Genomic DNA, 18,471 nt, shown 5'->3' on the forward strand with positions numbered 1-18,471 from the left:
AACCGATTCAGGGGCGTGGCAGGCCTGGGTCGCTTCTGGTTCCAGTGACCCAGGCCACCATACCCACTACCAGTTCGGCTGAACCGGGCCGAACCAGTAGGAACCCACCTATAAGGTCCCTTCCAACTCTGTTAACCTGTTAAACCTATGGTTTTACCTGATCCACGGAAAATCAATCTCTGCTTCGTATCAAATTGTGGCTGAGGAAAGGAAAACCATTTTATTTAAAGGGTAATTGATTGGGAAGAGATTCTATACCCTTGCACAGATTCCGTCAAACTCTGGAGTATGTTCTGAGCTGATGGAAGAAATAGAAACAAAACTGCAGACACCTCTTTCTCAAAAGCAGAATTTATTTTTATTGTGTACTAAACAAACACCGGTTGTGTAACATGAACTTCCATCAAACTGGAGATCTTTCCTTCCAGACGTCAAGAGACAAAAACAGGAAACAAGAGATAAGGTTGGTGGTTTTGTTCTCAAGCTGCACATTCTTACATCCAAGGCAGAAGTGTCTGCCTTTGGCCACTTTAAAAGCTGTGGATGTCAATTCCCAGAATTCCCCAGCCAGCATGGCTGGCTGGGGAATTCTGGGAGCTGAAGTCCACAAGTCTTAAAAGTTGCCAAGGTTGGCCATCTCTCACCTAAGGCCGATATTTTGTTAGAGGAATGTTGAATGCAATTTAGAAGAACCATTCTCAACTTCAACAACTTTTAAGATGTTTGCAGTTCAACTCCCAGAATTCCTCAGCCAACATGGAGTTGCGGTCTAGCCATGTTGGCTAGGGAATTCTGGGAGTTGAAGTCCCTATATTTTAAAATGGATGAGGTTGGGGGAAAAACCCCCCGCCGATTTAGAACAAAACCTGTTTTGACACGAAGTTAGCCAGAGAAAAGCCCCCGAGGGGTATCGGATATGGAGGCAGAATAGTTCCCACTGAGCAAATCGGGCCCTGCTGTGATCTCAGCTTTCCCCAGAATCAGAGTTGATCCAAAGTGGTCAACTTAGGATCATCAGTTGATCGTCAGCACTTCGTTCTGGATCACTTGACTCAGCTGAGTTTGGAGGTCGCTCAACTTCTTCTTTAACCCAGATAAGGCGGAGAGAACGATGGTCTCGGGACGCAGAGAACCGCAGGACTCCACGTTGTAGTAAAACCTGAGTGGGGATAAAAAGGTTGCAGGACGCCTTCATTTAACACGCGATTCAAGCCCAGCGCTTGGGGTTCGTAATCTGTGGTTCTCTTAATGAAATTATTGCACGGATGTGCCCCTGGATGGAACCTTCAGGGGGCTCCTGGCCATTGATCCATCATTGTGGTATTCTCTCTGGGAGGAAATTCCGAAGAGGCTATAGCAGGATTTATAGATTCTGTTAACAGACTGGTTCCTTAGGTTATCCGTAGTGTAAATTCACAGGATTCTTTTCTCTCTCTTTTTTGCCATGTATAGGTATACATCTAAACTAGACTGATGGTTCTCTGGGTCAGGCACTTGTGTATATCTGGGTATATTATGCATAATGGTTATCTTTTGAGAGTATGTATGCTGATTAGCATATATTTTAATGTATGCTGATTAGCATATATTTAAAGTGCCAAAGTTTTAAATTCTATTTTATTTATTCAATTCCTTCTGTTTTCTATTCTATTCTATTTTTGCTGTTATTCTATTCTATTCCATTCCACACCACTCCCATTCTATTTTTTCTGCTTTCTATTCTTTTTGTTCTCTTCTTTCTGTTCTACTCTTCTGTTTAATTTAATTTAATTTAATTATCAAAATTTATATGCCGCCCAATCCCAAAGGACTCCATTCCATTCTGTTTCCTTCCTCTATTCTATTCTATTCTATTCTATTCCATTCTTCTTATTCTATTCTAATCCTCTCCACTCCACTCCATTACCATTCTATTTTTTCTGTTTTCTATTCTATTGTATTCTTTTTGTTCTCTTATATTCTTTCTGTTCTACTGTTCTGTTCCCTTCCCTTCCTCTATTCTCTTCTCTTCTCTATTTTCTCTTCTATTTTTTGTATTCTCTATTCCTTGTCATTCTATTCTGCACCATTAATTATGGTGTTCAACAAACCAGGATTAAAACAAAACATGGGTTAAACTGAAGTGTGAACCAAGTACTGTATTGATTTCAGGGGAGGTCAGAGAATGCCACCGCCCTGATGAGCTGCTTAGAGCACAGGCAGTCCTCAAGTTATGACTGTAATCAAACATGCCCATCACAGTTATAACCCATTATTGTTGTAAACCGGGTTACCCTCATTACTAATCCAACATATTGCGGTTGTTATGCCACTTACCGCGGTTGCTAAGTGAATCCAGGTCATTAAGCAAATCAATGCTTTGCTAAAAAAACTGGAAGTAAATGCTGGTTTGTGGGGAAAAACGTTGTTGACCATTGTAGACCATTGTAACTTCAACTCCAGCTGAGACATCACCCCCCCCCCCCGGAAGTCCGCGGTAGCTTCCCATGTTCATTAAGTGAACAGTTGTAAGTCAAGGACTGTCTTATCCAACCAGCTGAGTTCCAGTTGGGAGAAAAATCTAGTTCAGATATCTCGATCCCTCACCTTTCTGGCTTCCCGTTGGGATCATAAGGTGCCTGGGCTTCATCCTCATCGATTTCAGAATATTCGCTCTTTGGCCTAGAAGGAGGCAGAAACACAAGAGCTGATGTTGAGTTGTGAAGTTAAACATTCATAGAGAAGATCCTGATGCTGGGAAAAGATCAAAAGCAATAAAAAAGCAGGATATCAAGAAGTCAAGGAGGTAAGATGCTACTACTGATTACAAAACGACCTTAGTATGGAGTTAGATGCTATGTAGCCATAACAAAATCCTTTCTAGAAAACCAAGATCATCCTTTGTCCTGCCGACGCTCCTAATAAAGGAATCTTTGAATTCACTTCAGAGGGTTGGTGGTGTTTGGGGAGCTGGGTCAGAACACCTACCACTCCTCAGGCTTGGGGTAGACTGTATGACGCAGGGCGTTGTCTGGATCGTACTCAAAGGCCACGCCTGCTGTGGGGTTCCACTTGGCATGCTCCTTGCCAAAACCCTTCGTGGCATAGGCCCGGAGCCTTAGTTCTTGGCCTTTCCGTAACTTGACAATCAGGATGTCTAAAAGAAAGAAGAAAAAAAAAGAACAACAACAGTGCGTCTTGTTGGAGTGGAAGCTTATCAGAATCGTGAGGGATGCCCATAAATGCAGAATGCCCATAAATTGCAGGCTAACTCTGCCCACTGCCAGCAGTTCGATCTTGAGTGGCTCAAGGTGGACTCAGTGTTTCGTCCTTTCCAAGGTCGGTAAAACGAGGACCCGTATTGTTGGAGGCAATATACTGACTCTGCAAAAGGGCTGTGAAGTGGTATATAAGTCTAAGCGCTCTTGCTATAAAGCAAGATGCTAGATGTCTTGGTCAGAAGTCTTCTCCATCCAGATACCTTCCTTGATCATCACCTCCACCATCTGCCCAAACTTCTTATAGCTATCCAATGCCAATGGACTCCTATTACCAACTGCAGCTGTGGCATGTGCTACTCAAGGGATGGCTCATAGATCAGCCAGAATGCTCCTTCTTCCTAAAGCAGAGGCCTCTCCAAACCTGGCAACCTGGAGACTTGTGGACTTCAACTCCCAGAATTCCCCCAGCCCAGCCATGTTTGGGAACTCACCATCTGGTTCAACGTAGTCATTGGGGTCATTGTCCCTTCTCCTGGACGTCACCTGCAGAGGACAAAGGGAAGGTAGGACAAAGAACGAAGGTGTCTCCTCTTCAGAACAATGGAGAGGCATGGCCAGTCTGCCATGAAGGGTAGGGAAGGGAGGGCAAAGGCTTGGAGGAAAATGAAACCGAATTGAAGATTTCTCTTTGGGAACTGTAGGAAGGGAGCACCCACCCCACTTCTAGAAAAATGAAATATTTTAGGAAATATTAAAAGGGGAGAATAACTCACCCCCCACCCCCACATCTTTGTCAATGGGCCGGCCATTAAGGCTTGAGCCAGTCTATTCTACATAACAAAGATCTACCTCCTTCAGGCAGAGCCATAGGAGGAATTGCCCAAAGCCCTTTCATTACATCATCACCCAGCAAGGCTCAACCAAGCCTGGGACTCAGGACAGCCTACAGAATTGCCCCTGCATGGCCCCCCATGGGAGTGTGACAACCAATCAGAACACAAGCTCAAATTCAAAAGCCCAGAGAGGGCATAAAACCCAGGGCACTCTCAGCATCTCTTCCCTTTTTGCCCAGGACCTCAAGCCTTGTGGTCCTGTCCATCATTAAAAACCATCTTTCCAAGCAGCCTCCATGTTTCTTTAGTGTCTTTCTCCCCACTTGGAACTGAACCCAGGTGGACATTTCTTCCAACAGAACCTACAAAGTTCCCAAGGGCGTTTCCCTGGGAGAAGAATGCCATACGTGGAGTGACGGCTTCCAAAACTTATTTTCTTTTAAAATTGATTGGCCAATGAGAGACAAGCAATGGGAAGGGACTGAGGACGGAAAATTAATTGGGGGAAAAACTCTTTAATTTTGGCTTTGAACTGCTGTAATTCATTTGATCTCTAGTGAACGATACCTTTATCAACCTATGGAGGTAAAGATCGTTTTTACTTTTAAAAAAAACAGGTCTGAAGCTGAAAAGCTGAAGCAGATCTGACAGTTCAACTCATGAAATTTGAATATGGTTTTGGATTATTCTATTCTATTCTATTTTCTGTTTGTTCTATTCTATTTTCTGTTCTGTTCTGTTCTATTCTATTTTCTGTTCTGTTCTATTTTATTCTATATTCTATTCTGTTCTATTCTATTTTCTATTCTGTTCTGTTCTGTTCTATTCTATTTTCTGTTGTGTTTTATTCTATTCTATATTCTATTCTGTTCTATTTCCTATTCTGTTCTATTCTATTTTGTTCTATTCTATTTTCTCTTCTCTTCTCTTCTCTTCTCTTCTCTTCTCTTCTCTCTCTCTCTCTATAAAAGGCTGTACGTATGTATGTATGTTCCAGCATAACTCTGGAGCGCCTCAAGCAATTTCAACCAAACTTGGTATAGAGATGACTTACTCTCTGGAAACAAATACTGGGGGTTGGGGGAGACACCACTGGTGTGTGTGTGTTCCAGCATAACTCTGGAATGCCTGGGCCATTAAGGAGTGTGGCATCCTAGAGCAGCAATTGTTAGTGATGTCAGTTCCCTTGCAGCTTCCTCTGGAAAGCCAGCTGTGACGTTCGCCCTCCAGTGGACCAATGGGGAAGCGCCTGATGGATTTGGGACAAAGTGCCAGGACGGTAGACAGGGCAGGAAAGAGGAGCGCATGGGAAGGGGAAGGGAGAGGGCAGGGATGATGGGCATAGGAGTACAGGGGAAAAAGGCCCTTCTCAATGGTTCCCTGTCAGACAAACACTTCAACGTCTATAAATACCCGGGCAACGTCGGGTTATCAACTGGTAACTATAATAAATCAACAAATAACAAGAAGCAAGAGTTTCTGGACCAATTCTCTACAGTCTGCAAATAGTCCCTTGCAACCATTGTGGCTTCCTTGGGATCTAAGCCCTGCTTGTGTCTTGACCCAACTGCAGTGTGGAGACAGAGGACAGGACACTGACCGGTATAACTTGGGAGTTGTTGGAGATCAGGTCCCGAGATGTGACATGCCGTGTCTGGTCTTCATTACATCGGACATCGAGAGAGAACTCCACCGAGCAATCGGGACAAAATTCATCACAGTTGCAGTCCTGATAAAAAGGGGAGGCAGGAAGGATGATGAGGGGTCCTTCTGGAGCTCAACTCACCCAGGGACTTTCAGTCCACTAACACTGGACCAAATTTGCACTGGGCATGATCAGACGCCCTCTATCCTCATCTTCATTTAACGACCCCATAATCCCTTGTGGAGTCTGGGCAACTGAATGGAGCTATCAGAATGTTTACTGGCCGGATGCTCCTCCTGTTGCCAATGCGGAGTTATATTCAGCAGATATATTCTCAACGTGCCCAGAGTGAGAAATATCTGCCCCCTACCTAAGATCGAACTCACAGCCTCCTGATTGTGAGGCGAGAGCTCCACCTTAGGCCACCGCACCACTTCGGGTCAGATGCCCTCTATAAGTGGAGCAAAATACAGGTAGCCCTCAACTTACAACAGTTCCCTTAGTGACAGTTTGAAGTTACAACAGCACTGAAAAAAGGAGTTTTATTGTTCTGATCTAGACTTCCTGAGACAGTATAAATCACATGCTTAGCCCCAAAAAGCCTCTTTTTATTTAAACGGCAGTGAATTATGTTCATTCGCAGCCCATAATGATGTTACAATCTGTAAAGAGTCTGATAGATGCCTACCAGTCTTTCAGGATAAGGCTGATGAGCATCCACCTTTATCTCCCTTGAAACGCTGCCAGAGACCTAATTGCCAATTAGTTTTGCAAGGCCAAACAGAACACAGAGTCAAAACAGAGCTTCAGAGTTTGAACCAACCAGAATGAACAAACTTGCTTCCTGCAAAGGCTCAAGTCCATTTGCTCCTCTTTTATGTCTTATGGGAGGGGCCAATCATCTCCAAGCCTTACTACTGAGTTGCCCCTCTTGTCTTAATCATTCTTGCCTTCTGGCAGTTCTGTGCATGCGTGCACTGGGAATAGGCTCCCACTGTTCTTCTGCCTCGCTGATGTCAGACTCCGGAGGCAGCACATAACTCCCAGATGACTCTGGCCCACTCTCTGCCTCTGACGCAGAGATCTCATCTGAGCCTTCCGCAGACTCTAGAACTGGCCAGTGTTCCTCCTCAACCTCCTTACTGTCGAACTCTGCTGCCAGCTCTGCCGGCAGCCAGTGGGCAACACTAATGAACATTTTTCACACTTATGACCGATGCCGCATCTCCATGCTCACGTGATTTACATTCAGAGGCTTGGCAACTGACTCACAGAACTGACTGATCCTCTGTCTTTAACTCCCTCTTCATAGTGATCCTCCAGAAATATAATTTATCGCTGGCTTAGTTAGACTCACCCTGGAATATTGCAGCTTATCAACCACACCATCACTGGTAAGGGGAATCAGGCCTAAGGGGAAGAGAAATTGACGATGAAAAATAGTCATCAAAAGTTCCAATCCAGTCAGAACTATTTGTCAGACTCCGGAGGCAGCACATAACTCCCAGATGACTCTGGCCCACTCTCTGCCTCTGACGCAGAGATCTCATCTGAGCCTTCCGCAGACTCTAGAACTGGCCAGTGTTCCTCCTCAACCTCCTTACTGTCGAACTCTGTAAACAGCAATAATTCTGATTTGATCTAGATCCGTGTTTCTCAACCTTGCCAACTTTAAAGGACGTGGACTTCAAATCCCAGAATTAGCAGAGCTGGCTGGGGAATTCTGGGAGTTAAAGTCCACATCTTTTAAAAGTTGCCAATATGGATTCCTAGAGATGCTTTTTTTCCTCCTGTTTCATTTTTGGACATTTTTTCTTGCATTTTCATTTTCTGAATAAAATAAAAGTGTAATAGAAAAAAAAAGCTTTTTCCTTCTGTTTTATGATTACTTTGCACAGGTTCGCCTGGTGCACCAGTTGCGACCCTATTTGGATTGGGAGGCACTTCAAACGGTCACTCATGCTCTCGTCACCTCAAGACTTGACTACTGTAATGTGCTCTACATGGGGCTGCCCCTGAAAAGTGTTCGGAGACTACAACTAGTCCAGAATGCAGCTGCGCGAGCGATACTGGGTGTACCAAGTGATGTGCCAGTGCCTGGAGGCTGTTAGAGTCTGGATGGGAGCAAACAAGTTGGCACTCAATCCAGACAAGACCGAGTGGCTTCTGATGTTCCCTCCCAAAGATTGGCCTTGTATTCCATCTCTCAGGCTGGGGGGTGAAATTATATGCCCCTCAGAGAGGGTTCGCAATTTGGGAGTCCTCCTGGACCCACAGCTGACTTTAGAACACCATCTGTCGGCTGTGACCAGGGGGACCTTTGCCCAGGTTCGCCTGGTGCACCAATTGCGACCCTACCTGGATCAGGAGGCCCTTCAGACAGTCACTCACACCCTTGTGACCTCAAGACTGGATTATTGTAATGCGCTCTACATGGAGCTGCCCTTGAAGAGTGTTCGAAGACTCCAATTAGTCCAGAATGCAGCCGTGTGAGCGATTGTGGGTGCACCAAGGTACACCCACGTTACACCTATCCTCCGCGAGCTGCACTGGCTACCTATTAGTCTCCGAATCCGCTTCAAGGTGCTGGTCGCTACCTATAAAGCCCTACATGGCATCGGACCTGGGTACCTGAGAGACAGCCTCCTGCCGATTACCTCTCTCAGACCAATTAGATCTCACAGGTTAGGTCTCCTCCGGATTCCATCTGCCAGCCAATGTCGGCTGGCGACTCCCCGGGGGAGAGCCTTTTCTGTTGCAGCTCCAGCCCTACCCACTCTCATGGCCTTCCGAAAGGCTATCAAAACCTGGCTATTCCGGCAGGCCTGGGGCTGTTGACCTGATGACTGAGGTCCAGCCCCGGCCAGATTGGGTGCATGATGTGGTTTTAATTTGTTTCCTCTGTTTTTTAATTCTTTTTTAAAATTTACTTTCTGTAAGCCGCCCGGAGTCCTTCGGGATTGGGTGGCCTATAAATCTATTAAATACAAATACAAATATACTCACCTAATCGGTGCGCGATGAACTCATCGTGTAGCACTGATGAATTGGCATCGATCTGAACCCAGTCGATAGCTGAAAACAATAAGAACGAAGTAAACACAAAGAATCCCCCCCCCAAAAAAATTAATGCAAAGAGAAATAAATGAATGAATGAGAGAATGTGACAGATGTTGGAGGTATTACCTATGATAGGAACTTCTGCTATGAATACCCTCCTGATGGAATTTGCAACTCTGGAATAAAAAACCCCACAATATTTATAATATCTAATATTGCAATAGTTGTAATAATGATCTCAGTTCTTAGGAAGGGATCGATAAGTGGATAACAATTCCAAATCCAGTTTGAATATCTGGCTGACTGGGCAATGGACCCCAATTTCCCAGGCTGTCAGGGGGAATTCTGGGAGTTGGGTGCATGATGTGGTTTTAATTTGCCCGATTTAAAGTTGCCACGTATGAGAAAGCAATGGGGCCTGCTGGAGTGAGCAACGAGCCCCCCACCAAAATCCTCCTTGCCAAACCGCAGCTTGACTGCTGGCCTTCAAGGGCCATCTAGGCCAGGGGTCACCAACTTTTCGGACCTCAGGGACACTAAATTCATAATTTTAAATCCTGCAGACCACTAATATGATTTTTTTAAAAAAAGATAAATAGTATTAGGTGCAATATAAAAGATGCAGATAATTTTTCTACAGACCACCAAAATTTTATCACGGACGACGAGATGTTCACAGACCCCTGGTTGGTGACCACTGATCTAGACCCATTGCAATACAGGTAGTTCTTGCCTCATGACCACAAGTGACCCCAATATTTCCAGTGCTAAGCAAGTCAGTTGTTAAGTCTCCCCACATGTGGGGGAAGACCTGCGTGTCTACACCAGCTGGCGTGGCTGGATCTTCCCCCGGGCAGGTGGGAGTGGAAGACCCTTGTGTCCAGGCAGGCTAGCCATGGCTGGATCTCCCCATCCATGGGTGGAAGGGAAGGAGCTGTGTGTCTCCCTTCCACCCCACGCTGCATCTCCACATACGTGAGTGGAAGGGAAGAACCTACATGTCTCCCTTCCACCCCACGCTGGATCGCCCACAGGTGTGTCCCTTCCATCTATGCCTGCAGCTCCTCACGCCCCAGGTGGGAGGACCCACGTGTCCAGACCAGTTGACCATTGCTGGATATCCTTATGCATAGGTGGGAGGTACAGACCTACATGTTTCCCTTCCACCCCATGCTGGATTGCCCTACGCATGGGTGAGAGTGGGAAAGATCCATGTGTCCAGATCCAGCTGTCCATAGCTGGATTTCCCCCCTCCCCAGCACAGATTAGGAGGGGAAGACCCGCTTGTCCAGACCAGTTGGCCTTGGCTGACTGTCCCCATGCACAGATAGGAGTGGGAAAGACCCCGCGTCGCCCTTCCACCCCATGGACCACCCTTCCCTCCATGCTGGATGTTCCCACGCACAGGTGGGGGTGGGAAAGAACTGTGTCCAGCTGTCTGTAGCTGGATACCCCCTCTGCTGCACAGGTAGGGGGGGGGAAGACCCCCGTGTCCAGACTGGCTGTCCATGGCTGCATCTCCCCATGCGGGGTGAGGTGGGGTGGAAGTAGAAAAGACCCTGTGTTGCCCTTCCACCCAATGGATCTCTCTTCTATCCCATGCTGCATCTCCCCACGCATGAGTGGGAGTGGGAGAGACCCATGTGTCCCAGCTGTCCGTAGCTGGATCCCACCCCTCCAGTTTTTGGGGGAAAGACCCGCGTGTCCAGACTGGCTGTCCATGGCTGGATCTCCCCACGCGGGGAGTGGGAGTGGGAGAGACCCCCGTGTCGCCCTTCCACTCAATGGATCCCTCTTCCATCCCATGCTGGTTCTCCCCACGCGCAGATGGGAGTGGGGAAAGACCCGCGTGTCCAGACCGGCTTCCCCGGGTCCGAGCAAGCGCGGGGAGGGGGTCGGGCTGCGAGGGAGGAAGCGACTGGGAAGCGTCCCTCCCGGGGCCGCGGCGGCTGCTCACGCCAGGTCGGTGTTCTCGATGATGAACTTGACGTTGTCGTCGCTCAGCTCCGTGATGCGCACCGTAGGCTGGTTGGCGTAGGGCATGGCGAGGCTGCTGCTCCCGGCTCCCCCTCCGCGCCGCGGCCCTTGCTCCTCCGGGGCTGGCCGCTCGGCTGCCTCCCAGCGACCCGGGAGGACCCGTTGCAGGAAGCCTGGGAGGCCGGCTCTGCAGCGCCCTCTCGCCGCCTTTCTGCGCCGCTCGCTGCGGTGGTAGATTTGTGGTTATGTTTAAAAAAACAACAACATATCTTAACACCTTTACATGTAGGAAAACATACAGCAGTACACTTCTTTTTTTTTTAAAAAAATTATTGAATGTTTTAATCTTTCAAAGCAGAAAGCAAAACACAACAAGAAAGAAAACACAAAACATACATAACAATATAAAGTAATTTTACAGCCTTCTGTATTGGCTTTCCTGCTTAGCCTTTATAGTTCTCCATTAATAATAATTAATATTATTGTAAGTGTTAATACTACTGTTGTTATATTATAGGACAAGGTTAAAAACAATAGAAAAACAGCTGCACACTTCCAGACAACAGTGAGATTCTTCTATTAGGACATTTATTGATGATGACATCAAAGGGTGTGTGGTTTAGGCAGTGTGAGTTTTCTGCTACACATTTACACATCAGCTTAGGGTGACACATCTCAACACTGCATCCTGCTAGGGCACATTTGGAGGTTCTGGAGCCTGTAAAAACTGCCTCAGGTCCCTGCAGACTCCTGCACCAGCAAGGGATGTTCTGGGGTTTGACAGTCCTCCATTCTGCCTCTTGTATCCCATCTGATATTGAAAGAGTGTCTACAAACTTAGGTGATACATTTCTTGTTGTTAGTATTGAAGGAATATATGAATCAATATGAATCTATCTTGGCTTCTGCTTATATTAGTGTATACTGTCAGAAATCAGTTGTTTTCTAGCTTAGCAAACCTTAATACTGGATGGCATTACTGCAAATGTTATCTCACTGCTGCGTCTCACTTCTATTCTAGGCTTCAAAGCTAGACACATTCTTGAAAACATAGAAGAAATTGTTACACCAGCTGCATAGTTAAAGGAACCAAACTAGGGAAAGGAACCAAACTAGGGAGTTTTCCTGGCTCATAAATCCTTAAAGTATTCTGCTGAAAAACAACTTGGCAAAGGGCGGGCTGCCACTCCCTACACAAGGCCATAGGAATATTCCCTAGATAAGGTAGACATAGACAGGAGCTTGAACAAAAGAAAGCTTTAAAGATCATGTTGGTAAAACGAAACTTTTCTCTTGATTGGATAAACTTTGTTTCTATCTGCCTAAAATGTATATAATACTCTGATTCCCTCTTGCAGCGTGTGACTATTCCTTACATGCATTTATTTTTATGTTTTGGATATAGTTTTGTCACCCAGCTTTTGCTTTGGCCATAAATAAAAGCTAATATTTTTTGCAAGCCTCGTCTTGAGTTTCACTGTCTTTGGCATTTCAGTGGCTCGGGAAAACTGCTGGAATCTTACATTATGTTGAATTTGATTGTGAAGAGCAATATCAGAGATTTTATCTGGGTAACTTTATGGGCTGCCCAAGAATCCACTATCTTGCAGTCAGAATCCCAAAGGACTTCTCTATCCTTTGTCTTGCTGCTATCATCATCTTATTTACTTCCCCTTTTACTGCTTTGGGTGTCGAGGGAAAGTCAACATTCTGGCAGCCTCAACCATTGTTAATCGATGTTGTAGCATGTTTTGATGTTCTTGCAGTGTGTACAAGCAAGCCTGCCCTTCAAGATTGGAACCTGCAGAAGAGAAATAATTGCACAGTATTGTGGGAAGTTATCATCCAGCCCTCTTCCAGAAAAATGAAATATCCTAGGAAATATTGAAAAGGCAGAATATTTCTCTGGATGTGAAAAGAAGCATGTTTTAAAAGACAGAATAGTTGCCTGTAGCTTCTTGCCCACCCCCACTTTGTCAATAGGCCCATTAAGACTAGCCAGGCTAGCCCACTTTACATAATAAAGACTTCAGCAGCAGCTACAGAAAGGCATGATTGGCCTTTTACTCAGGTCTCCACATGGCATCTGAGAACTCATCTATGGATTCAAAACAGCCTAGAGAGTAGCCCCCTGTATGGCACCATGGGAGTCTGACAACCAATCAGAATACATTTTTTACACAGGAATAGGAAACAGAGAGGTGGGACTAAACGGGGTATAAAAAGCCTAGCAAGCCCCTTCCTCAGCCCTTATCTTCCTCTCCACCAACATTGAAACATGTGATCACCTTTTCTGTTCAGGGCTCAAGCCATGTGGTCCTGTCCAACAATAAACCATCTTTCTAAGCAGCCTCCATGTCTCCAGTGTCTTCTTCCCCACTTGGAGCTGAACCCAGAAGGAGATTTATTTCAACAGTATTATTACTCAATTTTAAACTTTTAATGTTTGCAGAGATGCAACAGCTACGCAGGTATCTTCAAACAACACACAACACACACATTCCCTGATGCGCAGTGATGCAGAAGTCTAAATCAAGCTTAAGTGAGCAACCATTCGAAGTATAATGGCATTGACAAAAATGACTTATGGTCAATCCTCGCACTTACAACTAGCACAGCATTCTCATGGTCAGGTGATTGGAATCCAAGCACTTGTCAACTGGCATGTATTTATGATGAAGGCAGCATCCTAGGGTCATGCCATTGCCATTTCCAATTTTCCCAGCTGGCTTCCAACAAGCAAAGTCAAGGAGAGAAGCTGGACTCACTTAACAACTGCATGATTCACATAGGAATCATGGGGGTGGGTGGGTGGGAAAGATCATTGCTTTGCTTAGCAACCGAAATTCTGGTCCCAATTGGGCTCATGTCAAGGACTAATCAGCGATTGGATTTTTGATCAGACTTTATTGTACAATGTATTCTTCCTTTTTGCAGATGCGTTTTCCACCAGTTACCATCCCTCCCACTCCCTCCCCCTGGAATTTTTCAGGGCCACCGAATGGAAGCTGTACGGCCTTCTGTTTCCATAGCAACGAAGCCTGGCTAGTCGTGATTTAGGGAGGCGTCTCACGGCCGCCACCCAGATCTCATCCCGCCCATACGCCGGGCAAAGAACACAAAGGAAAGAAAAGATCCACACAAAGGAAAGAAAGAACGAAAGAACACCAAGCATTTCCCATATTAAGCCAGTCTCGTTTTTATTTCGTATTATTCAAGCGCCCTATTCCCCCCCCATCCCTTCCTCTCTAGCGTCATAAGGACGTGGGCGGGGCCGGCTTGGCGCGCCGCCGCAAGGGCTGATGGGAAAAGCCGGATTCTCCACCAATCGTTGCGCGCGGCGGGCAGCGGCGCGCCGTCGACGTTGCGCCGGCGGAACGAGGGGCACGGTAAGTGTGGCCGCGGCGAGGTTAGAACATGTGGCTTCTTTGGCGAGCCTCTTTCCTTGGGCTTCCCGGAATGCGGCAGTCGTACCTCGAGGCGTCCTTTAGAGAGTCCATCTTTCCTTTCTGCAAAGCAGCTTCCGTTAGCCTTTTGGACTTCCTTGCCCAGAATTCCCTAAGCGGTAAAACCAATGGCTGAGCCGTTCAGGGAATTCTGGGAATTGAAGTCCCCCCCCCAAAAAAAAAACATGGAGGAAAAAGAAGGCGTGGGTTGGATTTTGCCTGCCACATGAACAAGCAGCAGCCCCGCTTTTCAATTTTGCTGGGACTCCCCCTTCCCCGATCCCAAAGCAGGTGCGCCAGAGGCTTGTTTGTCTTAGGAGTCCCAGAAGCAGGTCCTGGTACTCGGACATGGAGGTTTAATTTGGGCTAATATTTCCCCTGACTTTTGTCATCTGGCTAACTAGCATTTAGAATAGAATTCTTTATTGGCCAAGTGCGATTGGACACACAAGGAATTTGTCTTTGGTGTACATAAAAAGATGATACATTCATCACAAATCATAAGATACAACACTTAGTGATAGTCATTGCTCATTGGTTACTAATAAGCAATTCAAATCATACTAGGAAGCAAACAGAACAATATAAATCGTAAAGTTACAAGCAACAAGATTATAATCATATGTGGGAGGAAATAGGTAATAGGAAGGATGAGAAGAATAACAAATAATTTCATTGTATACATGATGTACAATGACAATAAAGGCTATACTCCTGATGGCAAACCTATGGCATGCATGCCCAAAGTCGCATGCAGAGCCATGTCACCTGGCAGGCACAGTGCTTTAATAGAATAGAATAGAATTCTGTGTGATTGGTCACAGTGTGTGATTGGACACACAAGGAATTTGTCTTTGGTGCGTATTCTCTCAGTGTACATAAAAGAAAAGATACATTTGTCAAAAATCATAAAGTACAACATTTAATGATAGTCATAGGGTACAAATAAGCAATCGAATCATATTATGAAACAATATAAATCGTAAGGATACAAGCAATGAAGTTACAGTCATACAGTCATAAGTGGAAGAAGATGGGCGATAGGAACAAATGGGAAGATTAATAGTAGTGCAGACTTAGTAAATAGTTTGACAGTGTTGAAGGAATTATTTGTGTAGCAGAGTGATGGCGTTTGGGAAAAAAAACTGTTCTTGCGTCTAGTTCTCTTGGTGTGCAGTGCTCTATAGTGTCATTTTGAGTGTAGGAGTTGAAACAATTGATGTCCAGGATACGAGGGGTCTGTAGATATTTTCACAGCCCTCTTTTTGACTCGTGCAGTGTACAGATCCTCAAGAGAAGGCAGATTAGTAGCCATTGTTTTTCCTGCAGTTATCCTCTGAAGTATGTTTCTGTCTTGTTGGATTGCAGCACCAAATCAGACAGTTATAGAGGTGCAGATGACAGAGTTAAAAAGGCTGGATCAGGGTTAAGCCTCTCCATTATGGCGTTCTTTTCCCATAATGGTGAAGTAGAGCCTCAAGAACCAGATACACCATTACATTATTGATGTAAACAATAATTGATGCAATGACTCCAGTTTTGTGGGTTAACACAATAAAATCATCCATAAATGAACTATGCAGTTTGGATTTCTAGAGGGTTAGCCTTAAATGTGGTTGGTTAATTTGTGGTTCTGAATGATGTGTGAATACAGCATCCTGAATGTGCTAAAATAATCCAGATTTTGAAGTAGTGTCACCTGGAGAGATAGGTAAAGTCCATCCTTACAGGTTGAAGTTTCCCAATGTGATTCTGAGATAGTCGTCGCTCATTCTAACCAAGTTCAGGATTTTGGAGGGTTTTTGGGGGGTGGGGTGGGGAAATCAAGGCAGTCATACAAATGTACGGATATGTCAAATTACCCTCCCAAGGAAATACGCGATAGAAATTGAACTAATAATTTTATTCTATAGCAGAAGACCTTCATAAAGCATTTTTGCACAAATACGTTTTGTACATGGTGATGAATTTCAGATTGCTGGAATAAATCATTCATTTTCCAATATTTTGATAGGAGTTTTTCTCTGCAAGAGCTGCTTTGTTTCTGCTTACATGCCTTTGGTGTCTGATATTGAAGCCCGCAATATTAATTAGGAAGCTTTTGACATTGTTTTTTAGGTCAGATTGTTTGAATTTTCTTGGACTATAAGGAATATAGATTTGCTCTTATTAATGCCTGAAGACCTCTGTGGTTATACCGCTTCAGAAAACAGTATACAGGATCAACAGACTATTTTCCTTCTTTCTGTGCAGCTTCAGAAATTAGCACATGGGACAATGGACCATTTTTCTTCTTCCTGGGCACAGGGCTATGCATTCGAGTTATACAGGGTCATTTTTTTAAAAAAAACTACTTGGGCTTGTTTGCATTGCAAATACGCATTGACCGCTGGCGATTATACATATCCACTAGGTAGGCCTGCATTGCAGAGCTGAATTCTGATGAATCCTAAATTATGTGGGCAATGCGTAGGGCTTAATGGAATGCCTGCCTTCCTTTTTCATCAAGGCAAACTGGTTGGTTGGTATGTGTCGTCTCTATTCCACACCCCACACCCCCGACAGTTCTTTAAGTTGGGAGGTTTAGTATTTCAGATGCAACCCACTTCCCGAATCGAGATCTGTAAGACATGTGGCACTGTATAACGTGGCCTTTTGTGAGTAATAGGCACAATTCATTTTATTGTTGGGTGTCCTTCAAGAACTCAAGGCATTGAACGTCATTCTCTCTTCTCATTCCTCCTAAAAACAACTGTGAGTTGGATTGGGCTGAAAGAGAGAGACCTATCCAAAGTCACCCAGTAAGCTTCCATGGTTGGGTCTATGTTTAGATGTCATGGTTAGAAGTCCATGGGTGAACTTCCCTGGTTGAGTCCCTTAGCTGACTGGGGACTTCTGGCAGTTGAAGTCCACAAGTCTTAAGGTTGGCAAGTTTAGAGACCCCTGTGTTATTCTAATACCTGAACTACAGCATATCATCATTCACTTTACCTGTAATTTAACAGAATAGCAGAGTTGGAAGGTAGCTTGGAAGTCTTGTAGTCCAACCCCCTGCTCAAGCAGGAGACCCTATACCAGGGGTCGGCAACTTTAAACACTCAAACAGCCACAAAGGTCCTAACCGGAAGCCCCCCCCCCCTTAAATTCTGGAGCTAACTGGAAATCCGGTTCCCCCACCATAGAGTCTCCTCCTAGCGTGGCATCCTTTTTTCTTTGCTGACCAGAAGTCCGGTTCCCCCACCATAGAGTTTCCTCCTAGTGCAGCATCCTTTGTCCTTTTACTGACCTGTGACATGGAGCTGCAGCAGAGGGACGAAAGAGCTCTTCTTAAAAGCCTCTAGTGATGGAGCACCCACAACTTCCGAAGGCAACCCATTCTACTGGTTAATTGTTCTCACTGTTAGGAGGTTTCTCCTTTGTTCCAAGTTGCTTCTCTCTTTGATGAGCTTCCATTCGCTACTTGTTGTCTTGCCTTCTGCTGCTTTGGGGAATAGGTTGACCCCTCTTCGTGGCAGCCCCTCAAATACTGGAACACTGCTCTCATGTCACCCGCCTAGGCCTTCTTTTCACTGGACTAGACAAACTCAATTCCAACAACCATTCTTTGTATGGTTTTATTTAACCTGCCATAAGTATAAGCAGGCCATGGTTTTTCCAGTTTTTCCTGTCTCATTGGGGCTTGAGTATGAGGCATTCCTGCAGAGCTGACCCTCATGCTTTTTCTATACTCAACTTATTCAGGTGTCTCATTTCTATTTATTTTTGACATTCTTTCTCCTCACCCCCCAGCAATGACAGAAGAGCTTGACCATTCTCCTGTGTGCCTTTTTCTTTCTCCCACTGTCCTTTTGGAGATCAGAGAACTTTATACTTGAGCTGAAAGTACAGATAGTTCTCAACTTAAGACTAATTCATGGAATTACCGTATTTTTCAGAGTATAATATACACCTTTTTACCCCCTAAAAGAGCATGGAAGTGTTGGTGCATCTTATGCATCGAATACAGCCATTTTTGGCTGTTTTTTTTTTTTTTTTGCAAAAAGGAGGTATTGAAGCCTGCAGAGTACTCCTGGGGGCTGGGGAGGAGAAAAACTTTTTTTTCTTACCTCTTCAAAATCTTGATGCGCCTTATACACCGGTGCTTCTTATAGTCCCCAAAAATATGGTAGGTCATACGTTGTGCAGGGAGCCGAGGTGGCGCAGTGGTTAGGGTGCAGTACTGCAGGCCCCTTCAGCTGACTGTTATCTGCAGTTCGGTGGTTCTAATCTCACCGGCTCAAGGTTGACTCAGCCTTCCATCCTTCCGAGGT

At 45.2% G+C, this 18,471-nt stretch overlaps 2 protein-coding genes across 3 annotated transcripts in view; one reads left to right on the forward strand and one right to left on the reverse strand.

The window, feature by feature from the left end:
* Positions 1-335: 335 nt before the first annotated feature.
* POLR2C (RNA polymerase II subunit C) lies at positions 336-10,877 on the reverse strand. Its single transcript, XM_032230910.1, has 9 exons — positions 10,696-10,877; positions 8,865-8,914; positions 8,685-8,753; positions 7,036-7,088; positions 5,634-5,762; positions 3,692-3,743; positions 2,968-3,136; positions 2,587-2,661; positions 336-1,159 (listed from the first exon to the last, which is right to left on the reverse strand). Exons 1-9 carry the CDS (start codon positions 10,779-10,781, stop codon positions 1,015-1,017), a joined length of 828 nt encoding a protein of 275 aa, XP_032086801.1. The 5' UTR covers positions 10,782-10,877; the 3' UTR covers positions 336-1,014.
* A 3,150-nt stretch (positions 10,878-14,027) lies between these two features.
* NUP93 (nucleoporin 93) overlaps positions 14,028-18,471 on the forward strand; it is a 144,982-nt gene continuing 140,538 nt past the window's right edge. For both annotated transcript variants that reach the window (XM_032231363.1, XM_032231362.1), the window contains exon 1: positions 14,028-14,104. The gene's annotated coding sequence lies outside the window, so the exon portion shown is untranslated. The remainder of the gene's footprint in view (positions 14,105-18,471) is intronic.

This window comes from Thamnophis elegans, chromosome 14 (genome assembly GCF_009769535.1).
Source record: "Thamnophis elegans isolate rThaEle1 chromosome 14, rThaEle1.pri, whole genome shotgun sequence".
NCBI lineage: Eukaryota > Metazoa > Chordata > Lepidosauria > Squamata > Colubridae > Thamnophis > Thamnophis elegans.